At 49.8% G+C, this 19,370-nt stretch overlaps 1 protein-coding gene and 2 non-coding genes across 3 annotated transcripts; 2 read left to right on the forward strand and 1 right to left on the reverse strand.

The window, feature by feature from the left end:
• Window positions 1–339: 339 nt before the first annotated feature.
• On the reverse strand, window positions 340–9,312 carry ALOX5AP (arachidonate 5-lipoxygenase activating protein). Its single transcript, XM_074156821.1, has 5 exons — window positions 9,191–9,312; window positions 4,427–4,526; window positions 2,855–2,925; window positions 1,842–1,923; window positions 340–1,198 (listed from the first exon to the last, which is right to left on the reverse strand). The coding sequence occupies exons 1-5, from the start codon at window positions 9,258–9,260 to the stop codon at window positions 1,036–1,038; spliced, it is 486 nt and encodes a 161-aa protein (XP_074012922.1). The 5' UTR covers window positions 9,261–9,312; the 3' UTR covers window positions 340–1,035.
• Window positions 9,313–16,236: 6,924 nt separating this feature from the next.
• Window positions 16,237–16,310, forward strand: TRNAN-GUU (transfer RNA asparagine (anticodon GUU)). Its single transcript has one exon. It is a non-coding gene; the product is annotated as a tRNA-Asn (tRNA).
• A 264-nt stretch (window positions 16,311–16,574) lies between these two features.
• TRNAV-AAC (transfer RNA valine (anticodon AAC)) lies at window positions 16,575–16,647 on the forward strand. Its single transcript has one exon. It is a non-coding gene; the product is annotated as a tRNA-Val (tRNA).
• The last annotated feature ends 2,723 nt before the right edge of the window (window positions 16,648–19,370 follow it).

The following is a 19,370-nucleotide window of genomic DNA, read 5'->3' on the forward strand; positions in this document are numbered from 1 at the left end:
GCAATCAGGCAGGCTTAAGAGCTTAAGCACTCATAGGGTAGCAATGTTTAAAAAGATTGTGCCGGCCTGTTTGCCTACCTCGGTCCATTTCTCTAATCAAACCTGCTCCTCCGTAAGGACTTTGTAGGGGCACATTGTTAGTGATGGAAGCAGAAAATTGAACTTGCTAATAGAGAGGGAGTTGTTAAACTTGAGTCTCCGCAAGGCCGTGCCCAGGGCAATGAGCAGCTCGCACAAAGAGCCCGGAGCTTCTCCCTGTGCTCTGCTCACTGGCCAGCTGCCGAGCCGTGGAACATTGGGATCACGCACCAGGCAAAGAAGATGGGAGCAAACAGATTTCATCCTTTTAGACTGTTTTATTAAACAAAGCCAAGCTAAACAAAACCAACCTCACCGTCAATACAACAGCTCCTCATTTACGCAAGACCCCTTTCCACAGCTCCGGGAGAACAAAAAAGGCTGAAGTGTAAATGAGATCAGTGTCGGGAGTGTTATGCGCATGAATATTTATCAAGGAAGACCAGACGGGCCAATTTGCCGCCCTCCTGCAGCAGCTGGAGCTCAGTCATCAACAAGTGGGAGGGAAAGGGTGGGTGAAGAGGCTGGTCCATGCCTTTGCATGGGCAGGGGCGTGCGGGATGCCGAAGAAAGGCTATGCCTGTGCGGGAGCCATCGGTCAGGAATGACACTGAGAGGCTCCTGGCTTTTGGGACAAAAGCTGAGTACCACACAGCTATGAAGCAAGCATACTATGTCTCTTCCACTCATGCAACCAGCTTGCAAGCTGCACTTTAGCGAAAAAACCTCTAAAGAATTAACTGGAAGTTGTTACCATTCCTTGGGCATGCCAAGTGCTCACGATAAATCTCTTTTCCTGAAGGAAAAAGCAAGGTTAAATCAAACTACAAAGCCCATCAAGCACAAGATTTACAGCAATCTAAAAGGGTTACGGGTTCGTTTCTTAAACAGTTGAATTATGGCTGCTTCTGGGTATTGATATATTAAACACGCTGACCCCCTCAGCGCTGCGGGGAGTTAGGGGATGAGCAGCAATGGAGAGATCGCGCTGGTTATCGTTTTTATGTGCATTTCAAAGTCACTTCCAAAAAAGAAGATGAGATAGTAGTTGAGTATTCCAGCCACGGACATGAGGAACAGGAACAGAATGATGCGCTTTCCAAATAAGTAACCGGGAGTGCTGAGGAGACAGAAAGGGGGGAAAGCAATTCATTAACATACATCACCTCACGCGAAATGTCCTCAGACTTCAGACTCTGTTGTTGAGACCAGCTGAAGGACCTCAGGGGCTGAGATGAAGGGGGCAAATTTCTGCTCTATCTTGCATTGCAAGGCAGCTGTGAGCTCTTAAAAGCCATTTTCAGGATCCATTTGGGTCTGGATTTGGCCTCCTGCGCTCAGCGGAGGCTGCTGCTTACAAAAGTGGCTATTCAGAGGGGCTTGTATGTCTTCTCAGCCACCACAGGCTATGGGGCAACCTTGTTCCACATGTGTGTAAAGAGCTTTATTAATATAAAAGGACGATCTTGTGCAAAGAGTGGCACTAACACACAAATGTGTGTATTTGCAGAAACTGTGAGCAGGAGCTGCCGAAACAGCCGCTCTGTTCCTGCAGCTCCCCTGACCCCAGTGACATTGCATCTCCTTCATCTCCCAAAGCTCCTCCTGTGCCCCCAGAATATCAGGGCTTTCCTGCACCACCCCATCCAAACAGCCATCGCAGGCAGCGCCGTGAGCCGGCGGCTGCGCCTGTGAAAGTGGCAGCATCCGGCTGCGCTGCTGTGGCATCCCGGGTTTCGTAAAGAGGCTCTGCATGTCCTTACCTCTGAGTCCTTTCCCCGAGGTAACCCACAAAGTACTTCTGCCTCACAAACAAGTACATCAGGCCAGCAAAGGCGGCAGGAGCTGAGTAAAGGGTAAAACGAGACGTTAGACACCAGCACAGGTCTCTCTATATGTACCGTCCCCATCTGCTGCCCAGGCTGGACTGGGAAACAAGAACCTGCAGCCTTGGGCTATGGGATGAGCACTGGAAGCAGGACAGAGACCTTTGCATGGGAAAAAAGAGTACCTGCCTTGCCCTCACACCAGCTTTTCTAAAGAATTTGTGGGTGTAATCCTGCCTGCAGATGGTTCACTGCAGAAACCCAGAATGGGCCATGCTGGGTTCAGGACGAAGGGTGCCAGCTCAGGCACTGCTTTCACTAGAAATAAAAGGCAGCTGATAGATGCACTTCTCTAGGAGCAAGTGCAGGACTGTACTAGGGTCCAATACTCATTTCTGAGCACATTAAAAGGGGCTTTTCTCCTTTCCCCCCTAATTATAGCTTTTTCCACACTTGCAGGCAGCATCCCTTCTCCTTTCTTCCAGAAAGAATAGCCACAGACCCCAGGCAAGTACTCATCTTCAGGAAAGCTCAAATTGCATTAAAGGGGATCATATTTAGAAATGCAGGTAGATAGTGGGCTGCCCTCAGCTCTGGAAAAGGCTGGCAGCTCTGGCAGTTTAATGAGCCCCTTTCCAGTCCTGGGGTGAATAATGCAACATCCAGCATCCGAGTGCTAAACCCTCCAACTAGAACAGATGTATCTCATCCGTAATGCTTATAGGGGAAATGTCCCTTGCCGGAATCGTGTCTGGGGACACGTTTTGGCATAAACTGTGCCAGGGAGTGTGCTGCTAATTAAACAGCATGGCAAGCTGCAGGACAGCCAAGTGAGACAGGTCCCCCCACTGCAGGAGAATTTGGTCCCTGGAAGTGTATCCTCCAAATGCTCACCATCCCCTGCTGAAAGCGGTGCAAGGTTGAAGAGGGGAAAAAAAATTGTGTGTTACCTTGGCTGCAGAGGAGGCCAGCGCACCAAAGCACAGCCAGAAATGTAGGGTATGCGTGTCCGCAGTTCTGACTGGAAGGGAATTTGTCAGAGACAAGATCAGAACATGGGGCAAACAGAAGCAAAATCAGCATGTTTCACCAGCAAAGGGTGGCGGGGGTGAATTTGGGCTGCAATAATCCCACTGCGGGTGGGTTTTTACCCCCAGACTGGTGGGAAGCCCCTGACATGCCGGCAGCAGGCGGCTGCCCGGGGCTGGCTGGCGTGTCCGTGCCCGAACACGGTGGCGGCCTCACCCCCGGGTTTGCTTCCCTGTTTCCTCACTGGAATAAAAGATGCCTTTGTCCTGCCTGATGAGGAAAACAAACTGCCCCGCGCACATGCCTGGCACCTGTGAAAGCCGCTTTCCTCCTCCAACCTGTTTGATCATGGCACGTTTATAAAAGATGCTGTGTGCTTTATTGGCCTGGAAAATCCTTGTAATTAAGTCATATTAATCAAGTTACTGGCACTGAAAGCCGTATGAAACCAACAAAATCGCACTGCAAATAGGAGTGTCTCACAGACTTAACACGTGTCTTTGCAGGGGAACAGGAATGATTTCCAGCTGCCTCCGTCGGCTGGGAATGTTTTCCGAGGGGGAAGCACTCTGCCCTTGGCAGAGGTTGCACACCTGTGAAGGGCAGCACTTGGACGTCCCATCCAGTTTCAAGCACAGCATCAGTACTTCACGGGTAATAAAAAATATTTTATGTTCTTTTTTCTTCTGGATTGGAATTAATTTTCCCCTCTGCTCATCTCTGAAGGGATGTCAAAGACAAGAGGTACGGATGTGGTGGAGAAGTACAGAGCCGTGTGCCACGGGAGCTGCCCAGGGACCAAGGGGTTTGTAGGACCTCTGCCACCGACCTGCTCCTCAGCAAGTCAGTGTCTCTCCACTGACTCTTTCCTTTTGAGCTGCAGTGCCTCTGGGACCCCGGCCGTGCTCGTATCACTCTGCCAGCACTAGCTACTGCTGGGTGAACGGGTTCCCAAATGAAGGGGCATAATACAATAAATTCAAGAGGAAATGGGCACAAACATGAACATAAGAAATTCCATCTAAACATGCGGAGGAACTTCCTCACTGTGAGGGTGGCAGAGCACTGGAACAGGCTGCCCAGAGAGGTGGTGGAGTCTCCGTCTCTGGAGACATTCAAAACCCACCTGGACACTTTCCTGTGCAACCTGCTCTAGGTGGACCTGCTTTGGCAGGGGGGTTGGACTAGATGATCTCCATAGATCCCTTCCAACCCCATATCATTCTGTGATTCTGTGAATACACATAAGGATTGCAAGTCCAATACAAATGCGGCACCCAGAAAGGGGCTGGGTTCACCAGCAAACATACTGGTGAACTGCAGGTCTAAATATCACAGCAATGCATGCAGCAGTGGGACTGCAGAGCAATGCCTTCATCTGAGGGCATTTGGAACCCACCTCTGGACTGCAAAAGGGTCTGGTTTAAACCCTAACGAAGAGAGAGACAAACCCCACTCTGTCCCCACCGGCTCCTCAGGGCTTGTCTACTCACTTGGCAGTGTAGACACGGTCGAAGGCGGAGGATCCCAGCCGCTGGAACCCCTTGCCATTGCAGTGTTTGCTTTCATGCTCCACTTTGTTAGCAAAAAAAGCTGTCAAAGAAACACAGAGTATTCAATCTGAGATGTAATTTGGAGATACTGCAGAAGCTGGGCTTTGTGGGCTCAGGTCTGTTCTCATGAAGTGTTCTCAGGCTGGATGGCAGGAGAGGACGTGAGTGCGTGGAGGTGCAGGATGTGGCCAGGGTGCTCACTCTGTCACCATGGTATAACCAAACCCTCTGTGCAAGGGCACAGTGCGGTGTGACCTCAGACATCCCCACGGGTTCGTATGTGACTGAGAGCAGGCCCTCCCCTCTGAGCCCTGCTTCATGCCCGCACTGCACTGCTGGCAGCCCACACCTCTGCCTGCTGCAGAAGTACAGCCCAGACTCCGTCCTTCGTGCCCCCAGTGGGAAAAAAAGCTTTCTAGACAAAGCTGCCAAACCCACCCAATTCTCACTCTCTAATAGAGCAGGGAGACAAGGGAGTCTCTTCTCTTTCAGTGATACCCATTTGCCAAACCAGGGACATCCCGCAGGGCTGCTTCATTTTCCAGAAGGGCCCACTGAGAACCTGGTCCTGATGGCTGATCGCTATGTGTCCGCGTTGTGTGCATCCTCCTTTTAAGCAGCAGTGTTGTGTCAGAGTGTCAGCTGCTGCCAAAATGCAGCACCTCAAGATAATGTACCATGCGCCTGACAAACACATTTTATCTGATGACACTAAACCGAAGACCATCAATCATGTGTCTAAATGCAGCAGAGCCCTGACAGGCTACAAGCTGCAAGCTTTGTATTGTCGTGCATCCCATCCCAGTGTACCCAAATCACCCCATGGCTTAGAATATTTGCCATATATATATAAAAAAGATAACCCATCGGGAAAAATATTATTATAACGATAGAAGTGTAACTCGATAAGCTGCAGGATTTAATCCCTAGAATCTGAAGTTACCTCCTTTTTCCCCTCACTGATGCTGTAAGTAGGTCTTTTGTACTTCCGTTGCCTTCACTAAAAGCCACTGAGTGATTCCCTGGGTACACACAGCCTTTCTCCAGAAAAACCCCCAGCACTCTGAGCCAGGCTGCAGACCTTCCCACTGCCACCAGTGCGGTGCACTGTTGGCTCCTGGAGGACCTGGCCCTGGGGGACCCAGAGCAGACAGCTTAGCCACCAAGAGCTCCAGGCATCTCCACCTCCATGCCACCCCAGCCTTTGGCATGGGGCTATTAACCTGCCTATGGTGTCTAAGAGGACCTAGTTGAAGAGGACTAGGCTGGATGGAAATTTTTTGTACAGTGCAAAGCTACTGTGATGGAAAACCACTTCCTGCAGGCCTGGGACTGCATGGGCTCCGTGGGATACATAGCATACCTCCTTGCTTCCTTTTAGCATGTACGTGAAACGACTAGAAGATGCCACAGCTTCAGAGAAAGCCAAGAATAAACTATATGTATCTCCCTCTCTGCTGCTGCAGTTGCTTCCACTTCCCAAATGCCAGTGTGCTGTTGCAGAGAGGCTCTGCAATGCTGAGAGCCGTCAGGCTGAACAGAGACATGTCCAACGTGACAGTGAGGACAAGGACAACTGAGGACAAGAACTTGGAGGTGCTGGTGATGACACTCACAGTGCACAGTGTCTGGGACCAGGGCTGGCCAGGTGTGGGTGTGCTGGGTCTCCTGGGAAGGATCTGGATGTGGAGGTCCAGGCATCTGTCCTGGAATCTCTTGCTGTCTCCAATATGGTGTATGGATCCTTGGTCAACAAACTGGGCATTAGGGCAAAGGACAGAGGTAGGGTTATCATGTACACTTGAGGAGCAGGCTTTGTCTCACCTCACTTCAGAGACATTGAGAAGTGCTGGAAAGATGGATATTTTCCTTCTGTAAACAGTGGGTTACAGAGGGAAACTGAGGAAAGGCACCTCCAGAGGTCAAAGCATACCTCCAAGAGCTAGTGGCATGAGAGAAATCACCTCACTGAAGGGCTGACCTTTCTCCATTGACTCAAGAGCTTAGACAACCACCTCACATGAGATGTCCACCTCTACAGAAAATGCCTCCGTCAATCACCTCCAACCCACCGCAGCAACTATATTTCCTCAGGACCACGTGGACCCCTAAGTTGAGGGCAGTCAATCAGAAGGGGACCAAGCATGTCACTGTCATATGGAGAGGTGGAGCCTGCTGCATCAAGTGAGATTTTTCCCTGGAAGTGGCTCCCCAGTTCTGTGGTTCCTTAGCCTTGTCAACCTCACACGCCCTGCAGGCTCCCAAAATCTCCCCAGCAGGCAGCCCAATAGGTGAGTCCTGGCTGCCTGAGGCTCAGCCAGGCTGAAGGTCCGCAAAGGACAAGAGCAGAGTTGACAGATCACATCCAGGGGTGGCTCTCGCCATAGGTCTGTGCTCACATCACAGCAGCATTGGGATTCTGTTAGCCTGGCACTGGGGAAACGGGAGAATACAGTGTGAAGCAGCTTAAAACACCATGGCTATATTTCCTGCTCTTGACCCTGAACCTCAAGGCAAGAAGGTGGTTTCACAAGCCGGCATGAGATGTCTGAAAGGAGCAGGGCTAGAGCTGAGGGGTTCAATTCAGCTCAGCTGTACAAGGAGGTGATGCCCTGAGGCGCAAGGGATGCACAGGCTGCCCTGAGCCTGAACCACTGCAGTCCCACTCTGGCACAAGAGTTGAATCCAAGCCTGGTTGTTTCGCAAGTTCATGCCAACAGAAACCATGTGCTGATGCTCCAACCTGGCGAGTGCTGGCAAACCTGCAAGTTACTCCTTCTTTCCGTTGACTTCGCTTTGCTTTCTCCATCCCGATCTGCCCAGCAATGACCACTGACTTGCCTTGAAAGCTGCTGACGTGCAACATCTCTCATGCAAGAACAAAACCTAAAGCTACATGTGTGACTCAGCAGCATCCGGCCATGTGAGTCACTCTGTAGGATATGGAGATTCCTGAGACAAACAAGGTGACAGTAACTGGACAAGGTGACAATAAATGGATGTCAGACTGGGCCAGCACCACAGTCAGCCTCCAGCTTTGGGAATAACAGTATTCACCCGAACCGTTTTCTAATCCTGCAGAAAAGCATATAAACCCTAATTTACACGGTACTGGCTTCACCTTCTTAAAGACAATCAAGCAGATGCCCAAGTGCTTTGCTGAACCAGAGCCACAGCAAGAGTTCAGTACAACAACTGATATCTTTTGATGAGCATTTCTGCTGCCTTGTGTATTGCATTCGTTGCAGGACTGCATATCTGTCCGGTCTTCCTAGACAGAAAGCCTGGGAGGAGGAAATCAAATGATGCAAGGTCTGAAATCATGGCTTAGGGCTGTGTGCCACTACCGCTTGGCACGCAGAGCCCCTTGCCAAGCGCTGCGCTGCCTGTCTGCAGCGGCTGGGTCAATAATCTCACAGACAGATTTCCATGAGATAAGAGCACATGTCAGGCTGGAAGTCAAATGCTCGAGTTTCAGAATGAGAGGAAAAAAAACTGTATCTAAAGTCACCTGGTTAAATAGCAAGAAATGTATATCTGACACATTTTTTCAACTGCAGTATGGGCTCTGATCTCAACGTGCCCTATTCTGGTGACATCACATACTCTGCATTTACCAGAAAAGAGCATTGTGTTAAATGATGTGGCATTTAGTGCCTATGTTGAAACTAAACCCCTCTGCACCTCTTTTTTTTTTTTTTGGCTCTCTGGCAGCCAGGCTTATGCCGAGGCTTCCACCACTTCCCCTTTCTGCAGCAGCCCAAGAACAGCCCACTTCCTGGGACTGAACGTGGGGTTTGTGCTCAGTGGGAATCTCCCATTCATACCAAGAAGCCTTCACAGAAATTTTCCAGCACTTGAGTCAGCACCCCCATCCCACTGCTGACTCTCCATGAACCCAGGCAATCTCAGTGCAGCTGGGGCAAACCTCACTGCCTTCTCCGTGTTCTGGGCAGAATTTGCTGCTAAAATGTTTAAATATTTATAAGTGATGATGATCAAGTCCAAATCAGGTTTGCACAAGAGAGAAACTTGTTGGTTTATTTAAAAAATCCTGCAGAATAGCAGGGACTACAGAGGTCTGAATAAGAACCAAAACAGGAAACTTCTCCATTGCAGGAAATGCGCAGTGTTCTTGGGACTGCAGCTAACTGAGGTTGGTTGGACTGTAGGACCTGGAGATGCAGGAAAGCAGGAGAGCTGCTGCCCTCAAATAACCTGGACAGACTCCTCTGATGAGTCGATGCAGTTTTGCCCCCTTCGCCAAGCTCCATGCAAAGGTCTGACCCATCGCAGCCCCCCAGAGCCCCAGCCCCTGCCCGTGGCTGGAGAGCGGCTCTGGCTGCCCACATTAGGGACTTTAGCCAGGAAAGAAGGTCTCAGTCCCCAAATCGAAATGCATATTGTCACAGGGTGGGTACCTCAGCTTCTCAGTCCTTTCATTAGCTGACACAGAATACCAGAGAATATCATAGAATAGCTCACTCTAGAATAACAGAGTAGGACCATGCGACTGCCAAGACACTGCAGTATCGCCAGGCAAATTTTATGCTTAGAAGATAATGTCTAAAGCCAAAGTCACACCTAAGCACACACACACTTATATACAAAGATTATCTATCCAAAGATCAGATCAGCATACATCATCCTGAACTTTTCTCAGCTCCCTTTTAGCCCTTAAATAAATGCTTGTTTTTGTCTTACCGTTCTGGACAACACTTATCAAGGTGACGATGGCGAGCAGGACGACACTTCCAAGGGTTTCCTGGTCCATTTTGTGAGTGGGCTGTCAGGGTGGATGGTGCAGCCTCGGAGGCAGCTTAGCCCTGCAAGCACAGAAGGAGGAAGTGAAGGTCTCTCTTATCTTGAATCGTGAAACATTTCCTATGGCTTCACAGGAGAGTGGCAGCACCCTGCACTCGGGCGGCTGTCAGAGCAACACAGCCACAGACTTGCTCACTCACTCAGCATGTACAGATGAAGCCCAGAGAAACAAGAGATTGCATGTCTGTGATCTAGGAGGGTATATAACGTGGAAAGATATCTGTTGCCTTTCCTGCACAGGAGCAAAATAGCGACCTCGATATCTGAAGTACATCTGAGCATTTGGCTAGCTGTGTGGAACAGCAGAAAGTAGCTGGGAGGGGAAATAATGTTGGCAAGTCTCAATAATACTGCTGCTTCTAGGTGTGTGACCTCCTTGGTCACATCTCCATCAGCCTCGCCAGTGAGGAGACCCCAGGGCTACAGGTCACCAGGAAAACCTCCTGATCCATTGGGCATATTTGAATGGGCAGTACACAAATGCTGTGAGCATTGCAGGTGGGCACAGAAATAGGGTTTTTCTTACCAGGGATGGATCCTGCATCCTTACCCCTACAAATAACTCCCTGGAAGATAATGACAGCTGCCAGCATTCAGCATTTTACGGGCTCAGACTTCACAGTTGTACCCCAATTTTAGTAGTTGAAGCCCAGTACAGCTTAACATAATTGCTGCAGTGTGTTCACGCCTTGGTTTCAACCCCATGACGGAGACAGCAGGGAAGCACAGGCTGTGGTGTTGGATGGCTGCAGAGAGTCCCACAGCCTCTGCCAGATCACTGGAAAGCATCCTTATCCAAAGTGTACATCATTTGCTGACTGTAACTGCTCTGCACCCTCTTGCCCATATTCTCATGGGGAAAAGCCTTATGAAAAATCCTTACCTTCAGTAGGGATTTAACACTAATAAAAGTAATGTCTCCATTAGACTGAGGCCTGAACAACTTCTCCATCTCTCTGTCTCTCTCTTTGTCTATACTCCCCCACATGCTATCCAGAAGGTCTGAGTGCTGCCCAGCATCCAAACCACGGCCGAATAGCTGGTTTCCTCTCTCTGGATGGCACACAGCCTGGTAGGAGTTCCCAGCAGGTGCCAAGCTGTCAAATCCATCTTGTTCAATGGGGACACATTTACCTACAACAGTGTTTTTATCCAGTCTTTCTATCATGCAAATTATTATTATCTGTACTATAAGATATGGAAAACTCTCAGGTACTTTGGGTACAAGCAAATTTATAGAAACATGCTGGTTGAGAGGCAGGTGATTAACATTGTGAGTTGTGACCTTTTCTTAACTTAATAGAAGGCTGTCTTTCAAGGATACATTCCCTGTAGTCCATGCAGACGCAAATGTGTAAGCAGCAAGGCCGTAGTTAGTATCTAGGTGGAGACTGGGCCTTTTATTAAGCCAAATGCTTTTAATACAACTGAGTTCTCTTTTTCCCCACAAAATGGCCTTTTCTTACTTGAACACCAAAGTTTGTGTTTTGTGGTCTACTGAGCACAGGATTGTAGCTGGTATTTAAGGATGGTATTTAATGCTAAGCTTCTACTAATCTCCTGAAGAGGAAAACCCACCACCTAAATGTAGTTATGGAATTCAGTCAAAAGAGGAATATTGTTGAAGCAGAGACCAGTGCTGTGACCATGAAGAAAGGACCTGTGCATGGACACGGGCAGGCAGGAGGGAGCTACTGACAGGAGAGGGGGAAGGAGACAACACAGGTCCTCAGGGCATCTGCAGCTGGATGAGTCCCAGCTGTCCTCCTACAGTAGACACTGATCCTTCCTTTTCTTCCGCCTGTTTTACACCAGTGTAAACCTACCAGGCAGCTTGCAGCTTAGTTTTGATTTACAAGGAGCAGTAAAAGCAGAGGAGACCACTCTGGGACAGTAAGCCTCCAGCTTGCCATGAAAGCGCACAGTCTTCCCTACTTTCAAAGGCTTCCAAAGGTGGCTTCAATTTGGCAGGAATCTCATGTTAAAGGCAGTAGGAATCAGGCTGCTAAGGTTTGAAATTGCCATAATGCAAAAAGTAATGCAGTGCAGGCTTTCCTGCCGCTCAGCACCTCTCCCCGCATCCTCATCCCTGCTCTGCTCTTCTGCTCTGCCCCTTCCGATTGCCGCCTGTCCCCTGGCACTGCTCAGCACCATAGGACCTGCCGGTGGCACCGGTGCTTTACTGGAAACCCAGCCCATTACTTCCTCATGCTGAAGCTCACTCCAAAGTCACCCCCAACATATGTGTGGAGGAAAACAGGCCTTTACCCTCCTCCCTGCAAAAAATCCCCAACCATGATATCAACTCCAGGGGCTTTCTCAGCTGATTTCTGGGTGTGCAGGGAGAAGAAAGCTTTGCCAGCAAAAATCTGTTTGGTATGGCTGCCTTAAAATAAGAATTGCAGTGGTTTGGTGTTTGTTTTTTTTTTTAAGTGCAACATAATTCTGAGGGTTCTGTTTAAGGAAAAGCAGAGGAAATCAAGGGGCCATGAGAGACACTGAAGGAGAAGTCCCTTCCCTTTAGCCAGCAGAGCAACACAGTTGTAAATATAGTTGAAAAGAGCAGAAACCCCTTGGAGGAGGGAATGTTATCTTTTTGTACCCCTTGGAGCTGGAATAGCTGCAGGATGGAACCAGGCTCTGGCAAATTTTTTTTGCAATTTGGGGAATTGCCTTGGCAAGGGAGGGCTAAGATGGAACTAAAACGACTCTGCAAACAGCTTCTGATGTATCTAGATGTTTAATTGTTCCCTCTCCCTGCAAACCTAAACATCTGGGTGGCTCTTGCCTCCCCTTCTGTTGTGGGATACACACAGGATCGCTGTCAGGATCAGGCAAAGTTGGCACCACTTGAAAACACTGAGCACCTGGGAGAAAACACCTCCATTGTATTCCACTCGGCCATTTGAAATAGTGGATTTTCTCAAGTAGACAAAAAGAAAAAAAGGGAGGAGGGATGGACACCTTGGGGCGCAGTGCCTGCATCCGCTGTAACCCCCCATTTGTGGTCGGTGCTCTCCAGGCACAGGTCATTCTGTGCTTCAGCAGCTGCTGTCAGACCCCAGCCCTCCTGCTTGCTGCGTCGCTATTTGACATCCACATCTCCCTGTCTGAGGAAGATAACCTTGACACAGCGAGCCAGGAAGCTCACGAAAATGTGCAGAGCCAGCGAGCTTTTCCAGTGGCGCTGCGAGGCTTCCCGCACATTAATCTCCTCCTCTGGAAATCTTGAGCAGCCAGTCAAAATAATCCTTTCAGAGAATTGCTTTCTTACTGGAGAGGAAAGGACTAGGAACACACATCTATAAATATCTTTTGGGATGTTCATCTCCCCCCTCGTGCACTCTGCTCAGCATTCTGCTGCAAGGACTCCAATGAAAGTGTGTGTCCTAATAAAATAAAAGCTGTTCCTGTGAAGTTCCTATACATAGGTGTCAGGCGACACACAGCCATCATGCTTTCTCATACACACAATGGGGCAAAAGCCCCTTGGACTGGTTGGTTAATATTAGCATTGGGCTTTGTACACTTAAAGCACCACAGAACCACCAAATATATAGTCCGTAAACACACGTGTGTGCGACTACCTGCCATCATGTCAGCCTGCTTCAGCATCGCATCCTTTCCGAAGCCTGACCAAACCCCAAATCTCCAGCATGAACAGAGCTGGAAACGGGAAGCACCACGTGAAGAAAAGGGCAACGCTGCAGTTTTTGAAGCGCTGTCTTCATTTTGCGTGGCCAAGAGAATGACACCGTAGGAGCAGTCAGAGCGCCGCCTCAAAAACCTCTCCTTCTCCGCATTTCCCAGACTTCATGCTTTCCATTACTGTCTCCATCCTCCATTTGTCCAAACTCAGCTCAAAACACAGCTCTTGAAGATAAAGCCCGCAGTCCCTCCAGCCACCCCGGGGCCCAGCCTCCTCCTCGCCCTCCTTGTCTCACCCACTGCTCTCCTGAGTAAAATTTGCAGATTTGCCTTTTTCTACGAGCGCCGTGTGCCGCTGACATCCCCGCGGCTGCGCTTCACCCTCGGGTCCATTTCTGCGGCGCTCCCACCTCGCTGGCGAGCAGCGTCTGTGTGCCAGGGCTCGCCTCCCCCAGAGCGGTTGTTTGGGTTTATCTTTATTAAATTTCAGATGGTTGAGCCCGGAGTGTTGCTGCAATGTACCCAGACCAGTCTGAACCCCAGCCCCTCCACCGGGGTGCAGGAAACCCACCTCTGACCTGGGCACACTGCAGATTTGGTATTTTCTCTGCCATCAGGAGACCAGAGAATTGAGCAGGGCCCAGGACAGCACCTTCTGAGGACTTTTTTGCAAAGCCCCCTGATTTCCCAGGGAGCTACTGACTAGTAGGGTTTGAGCAGTGCCCAGTGAGTGGCAGAACCATCTCGTGGGGATTTCCTCTCTCTTGTCTCTCCCTCCCTTGCTCCCAAGAAGCAGCTTCTCAGCAGCCATTGGGATACCATGTGGTGTCACCGTGGTGGCCTCCCAACAGCCCCAGCAACCAGCCACCCTGTCACAGGAGGAAGTTCACAGAATCACAGAAGAGATGAGGTTGGAAGGCACATCTGGAGGTCATCTGGTCCAACCTTCCTGCTCAAGCAGGGCCACCTAGAGCCAGTTGCCTAGGACCATGTCCAGATGGCTTTTGAACATATCCAAGGATGGAGACTCCACAACCTCCCTGGGTGACCTGTGCCAGTGCTTGGTCACCCTCACAGTGAAAAAGTCCTTCCTGATGTTGAGGGCGAACCTCCTGTGTTTCAGTTTGTGCCCATTGCCTCTGGTCCTGTCATTGGGCACCACTGAAGGCAGCCTGGCTCTGTCCTCTTTGCACCCTCCCTCCAGGTATTTATACACACTGATGAGATCCTCCTGAGCCTTCTCTTCTCCAGGCTGAAAACTCCCAGCTTTCTCAGAATTTCCTCATAGGAGAGATGCTTCAGTCCCTTCATCATCTTTGCGGTCCTTCATTGGATGTATGTCCCTGTCTCTCTTGTGCTGGGGACCCTGGAACTGGTCCAGCACTCCAACTGTGGCCTCTTGACCTGCTGGCAGCAGTTCTAATGCAGCCCAAAATACCATTTGCTGCCTTTGCTGCAAAGACACATTGCTGGCTTATGTTCAACATGGTGTCCAACAGGACCCCCAGGTCCTTTTCCATCGAGCTGCTTTCCAGCTATCAGCTCCCAGCATATATCCACGCATGGTGCGGTTCCTCTCCAGGTGCCAGACTTCACCCTTTTCCTTGTTGAACTTCGTGAGGTTCCTGACAGCCCATTTCTCCAGCCTTGAAGTTCCCCTGAATGGCAGCGCGACCCTCTGGCATATGAGCTACTCCTCTGCATTTGGTGGTGTCTGCAAACTTGCTGAAGGTACACTCAGCCCCATCATCCAGATCATTAATGAAGATGTTGAACAGGACTGGACCCAGTATTGTCCCCTGGGGTATACCACTATTAGTGGCCTCCAACTAGACTTTATGCCACTGATCACCACCTTCTGGTCCTGGCCATTCAGGCAGTTTTCAATCCACCTGCCTGCTCATCCAGCATGAAGAGCTTCTCTGTCAGGATCTTATGGGAAACAGTGTCAAAAGCCTTACTGAAGTCCAGATAGACAATATCCACTGCTCTCCCCTCATCTACCAGGCCAGTCACTTGATCATGGAAGTTTATTGAATTGGCCAAGCATGACTCACCCTTGGTGAAGCCATGCTGACTACTCCTGGTGATTTCTTTGCCCTTGATGTGTTTGGAGACGGTTTCCAGCATTAGCTGCTCCACTGCCTTCCCAGGGACTGAGGTGAGACCGAGCAGCCTGTAGTTCCCTAGGTCATCCTTCTTGCCCTTCTTGAAGATGGGGGTGACATGCTTTCCTCCAGTCATTGGGCACTACTCCCAGCTGCCATAATCGATCAAAGATGATGGAGAGTGGCCTTGCAATGACATCTGCCAGCTCCCTTAGCACTTGTGGGTACATCCTATCAAGGTCCAAGGACTTAGGTATGTGGAGGTTGCTTAAATATTCCCTGACCTGATCCTCATCCACCAAGGGTACGTCTTCCTTGCTCCAGCCTTTCCCCTCAGTCTCTGGGACCTGGTGTTCCTGAAGGTGAATTACACTACTTCAGCATCGTTTGGTTTTCACAACTGGTGTTAGTTGTTGTTATCAACTTATTACCTTCTAGGTGGCTGCAAATTGATTGTTTACTAATTCATTTAATAGACTTTTTAGAGCTGAAGCGAGGCTGCCCGGGCAGCAGTTTCCCTTCCACTCCCCTTTGAGTTGTTTCTTTCGCCCTGACTCATTTCTGCCAGCGGTTCCACTTTCCATTAACTCTTGCAAATAATTACCACCGGCCTTTAAAGGCTGTGGGTTGAATTGTGTCTTCTGCTCCTCAAGTCTCTGATGACAACTAGTCCTTTTAGTATTGAAACTACAGGAAGAAAAGACGTTGGACACTTTAGTACCGAGTGGTGGGAGATGTTTATTTTTGCCTTGCTCGTCCTTGGCGTTTCCTCAGAGAGCTTTCTCTTGCCGGCTGCTCTGTCGCCAGAAGGGGCTGTCAGGCTCCCACTCGCCAAGATACATAACTTTAAAACCTTTTTTTCTTTTTTTTTCCCTTGTCCACTGTTTCCCTCTCCCTTGCTCCTATGGGAAAGGCCACAGAACGGGGGGGGGGGGGGGGGAAGGAAGGAAAATTTGAATTCTTCAGATTTAAAAAGCAAACGGACACCCAAAGTGCTGCAGGAGGAGTACGAAGCGAGACTCTCCCGGGCCACCCTCTCAGCGGGGAGCCGTTTCGCGGAGTGACAGCGGGTCCCCGGGGGTGCGTGGGCAGAGCCCCCCGCTCCCACCCGGGGTCTCCCGGCGCGATGCGGCCATCAGCAGCCGGCTCGGGGACCGTGTTTAGCAACTGGTCTCTGTGGCGCAATCGGTTAGCGCGTTCGGCTGTTAACCGAAAGGTTGGTGGTTCGAGCCCACCCAGGGACGCAGCGTAGGTATTTTGGTGGTGGGGTCCCGCGTGAGGGCTCCAAAGACCGAAGCGGTGACAACTTTTTTTTCCTCCCCCGCGGGGGAAGTTTCACGGCGGGTGGATCCGGCCTGCGCCGCCTGGATGCCGCTGGGAGCTGCCCAGGACCGGCTGTGCACCCCGCGGCCTCGCCTTCTGCCGAGCAGAGTCCCCGGTGGCCGGCGCCGGCCGCGCTGCGCGGTCAGGGTCAAGGCGGGGTGCAGTAAAGTGTTTCTCCAGCGGGAGTTTCCGTAGTGTAGTGGTTATCACGTTCGCCTAACACGCGAAAGGTCCCCGGTTCGAAACCGGGCGGAAACACCACTTTTCTTCCTTTCCCCCTCTTCTTCCCGTTCCATGTCACCACAAACGTCAGTTTTCCCGATTCCGCCTTTAAAACGCGCCTGCGCTGGTCAGGCGGCCCCGCGCGGTGTGGGAGGACATCGCCCACGGTGGGGCACACCCGCGACCTCGCTGGGGACGGGGAAGAGAGCGCCCTGCCACCGCGGCGGCGCCGGGAGGGGAGGTGCAAGGGCAGGGCGGGGAGTTCCATTCTGAAAGTTATTTATTTGGAAGACTTGGTTCATTCCCCCGCACGAGCTCCCCCCCTCCGCAAACAGACTTTTCCCTCGCCTGCTTGGGAAGATGACCCAAAGGAGGAAAAAGGAGCTCCTGTAGGAGCTAAAATCATCTGAACATCACCAGAAACGTTGGACAAAAAGTTCAAAAATGGTACAATTCCACCACCAAATAATAACAGCATTTTCCCCGCTTGCCCCTGCATGGCCGTAGGTGTAGAAGATGTTCGGTTAGTTAGCCTAAAACCCGCTAACTTTGGCTGGAGATAATGCCAATTAATGGTAACATTTGCGGTGCTGCAGCACAAAGCGTTTAAAAATCTCGTCTTCCCATGGCAAAGCAAGGCTTGAAGGCAGAGGGAAGTAAAAAAGAGGGACATATACTCACTGAAATAATGTAAAATGCCATCTTAGAAGCTCAAATGCATACATCATATGTAAAAATTCTGGGGCATCCTCTCTCTAAGCCAAAGGTTGAACACACAGTCCACCAATAGAGGGATACAAAATAATTTGGGCCTCTCCATCTCTGGTGTTTGCATCAAAAAGTTCTGCAACAAGGACCAGTCACCAGGACCAAAGTCCATTTTACTAAGGAGGAAAGGGGAGATGCCTCCTCACCAGGTGCTTCCATGGAGGGTTCCCCGGCGTATTGCCAACCCTTAGAGCTCATGGGTTATTTTAACATGTTGCCCATTTCTAAATCGGACAGGATTTCAGCTAGCCCAAGCTCTGTCTTGGGCATTTTAGATATATTAGGAAAAATTTCTTCACAGAAAGGGTTATCAAACATTGGAACAGGCTGCCCAGGGAAGTGGTGGAATCACCATCCCTGGAGATATTTAAAAGATGGGTGGATGTGGTGCTGAGGGACATGGTTTAGAAGTGACAGCGTTAGGTTGATGGTTGGACTCTATGATCTTAAAGGTCTGTTCCAACCTAGACAATTCCATGATTCTATGATTCGAGAAGCTCCTTTAGATAGTCATTTACATAAAAGGGTAATAAAGACTTAAGTCCAGGGAGAAACATCTCCTGAAGGTTTCTTCAGCTTTTCTCCAGAAAACATAAGCTGGAGGCACCCAGCCCCCAACAGGTTACTCTTCCAGTCCCTACGTTAAAAAAGGCCAGGCCTACTTCTTTACACTCCCCTCCTGGAATTCACTCTCTTTCATGAGCCCCGTGGCTCCACCGCGTTCTCCTGCGTGGTGCAGCTTCAGCGTCTCCCTCGGAAACAACCCCACAGTGTTTGTGCACAGCGGTGCAAAACCACACATCGCAAACTTCATCAGCCTCGTAATCCTGTTAACCTGATTCTCTCTCTGGCTCTGCCCACACCCTGTCTTAGATCTATACTTAGACTGTAAGCTCTTCCACTCCCAGATCGAATCCTGGTGGACTTTAAAGCACGGCACACACTTGGAGAGCTGCATGGAGAATAATCTGCTCGGAAGGTAACACGCTTTGCTCTGAGCGCGAAGCGGCTCACGAAGAGAAGAGCAGCTGCTTAGATTTGCAAAAGGAACGGGGACAAGGAACAATCGCTCTCTGTTGATACATTGCCAGGAAGGGAATGATTATTTAAAGCAAAAAGGCAACATCAAGATCAAAATCAGATTTGTAATTGGCACCACAATCAGTTTCTAGAACAGTGCCCTAGCAGGTAGACAGCTAAAAACCCATCCAGGCAGCTCCTCCGCAGATGGGCTGGTTTATTATAGGCAGGATGAGAGAAAGCAGGAAAGCAGCCCTTCTTTTCCATATACTCTTTGATAAAAACTGTATTAATATATCATCACGTAGTAAGATCTGAATCAGTGCTACCTCCTCCGTAGAGCTGATTCTGAACTAAAAGCTGTAAATCTGTGTCACAACTGTGCCTTTCCCAAATCAGAAGACACAGACTGAGAAGATTATGTGACGCAAGAGGTGAAGAAACGTGTAAAATGTAATCCCTTCAAGTGCTCAAAGCCATTACTTTTGGAAATTTACCCTGTAACAGCAATAAAACCTCCAAAATAAAGTGCCTAACTTCTGCCCACTCGCCATATTTGCTATATGCCCACCTAGTTTATTTCTAACTGACAGAAAAGTAATTCTTTCTATTCTCTCTATAGCAAACAAGAGGGAATGGCTTCAAGCTCCAACAGGGTAGGTTTAGACTGAACATTAGGAAAGAATTTTTCACAGAAAGAGTGGTCGGGCATTGGAATAGGCTGCCCAGGGAGGTGGTTGAGTCACCACCCCTGGATGTGTTTAAGAGACGTTTAGATGTGGTGTTGGGGGATATGGTATAGGGGAGAACTTTGTAGAGTAGGGTAGATGGTTGGACTCGATGATCCCAAGGGTGTCTTCCAACCTAGACGATTCTATGATTCTATGACTTGAAACAAAAAGCTGCATTTTAAAATTAGTCTCAAAACAAAAAGTCCAGTAACCACCAAATTCCAAACGGTTTCTTTGGTC

Source organism: Numenius arquata, chromosome 1 (assembly GCF_964106895.1).
Source record: "Numenius arquata chromosome 1, bNumArq3.hap1.1, whole genome shotgun sequence".
Classification (NCBI taxonomy): domain Eukaryota; kingdom Metazoa; phylum Chordata; class Aves; order Charadriiformes; family Scolopacidae; genus Numenius; species Numenius arquata.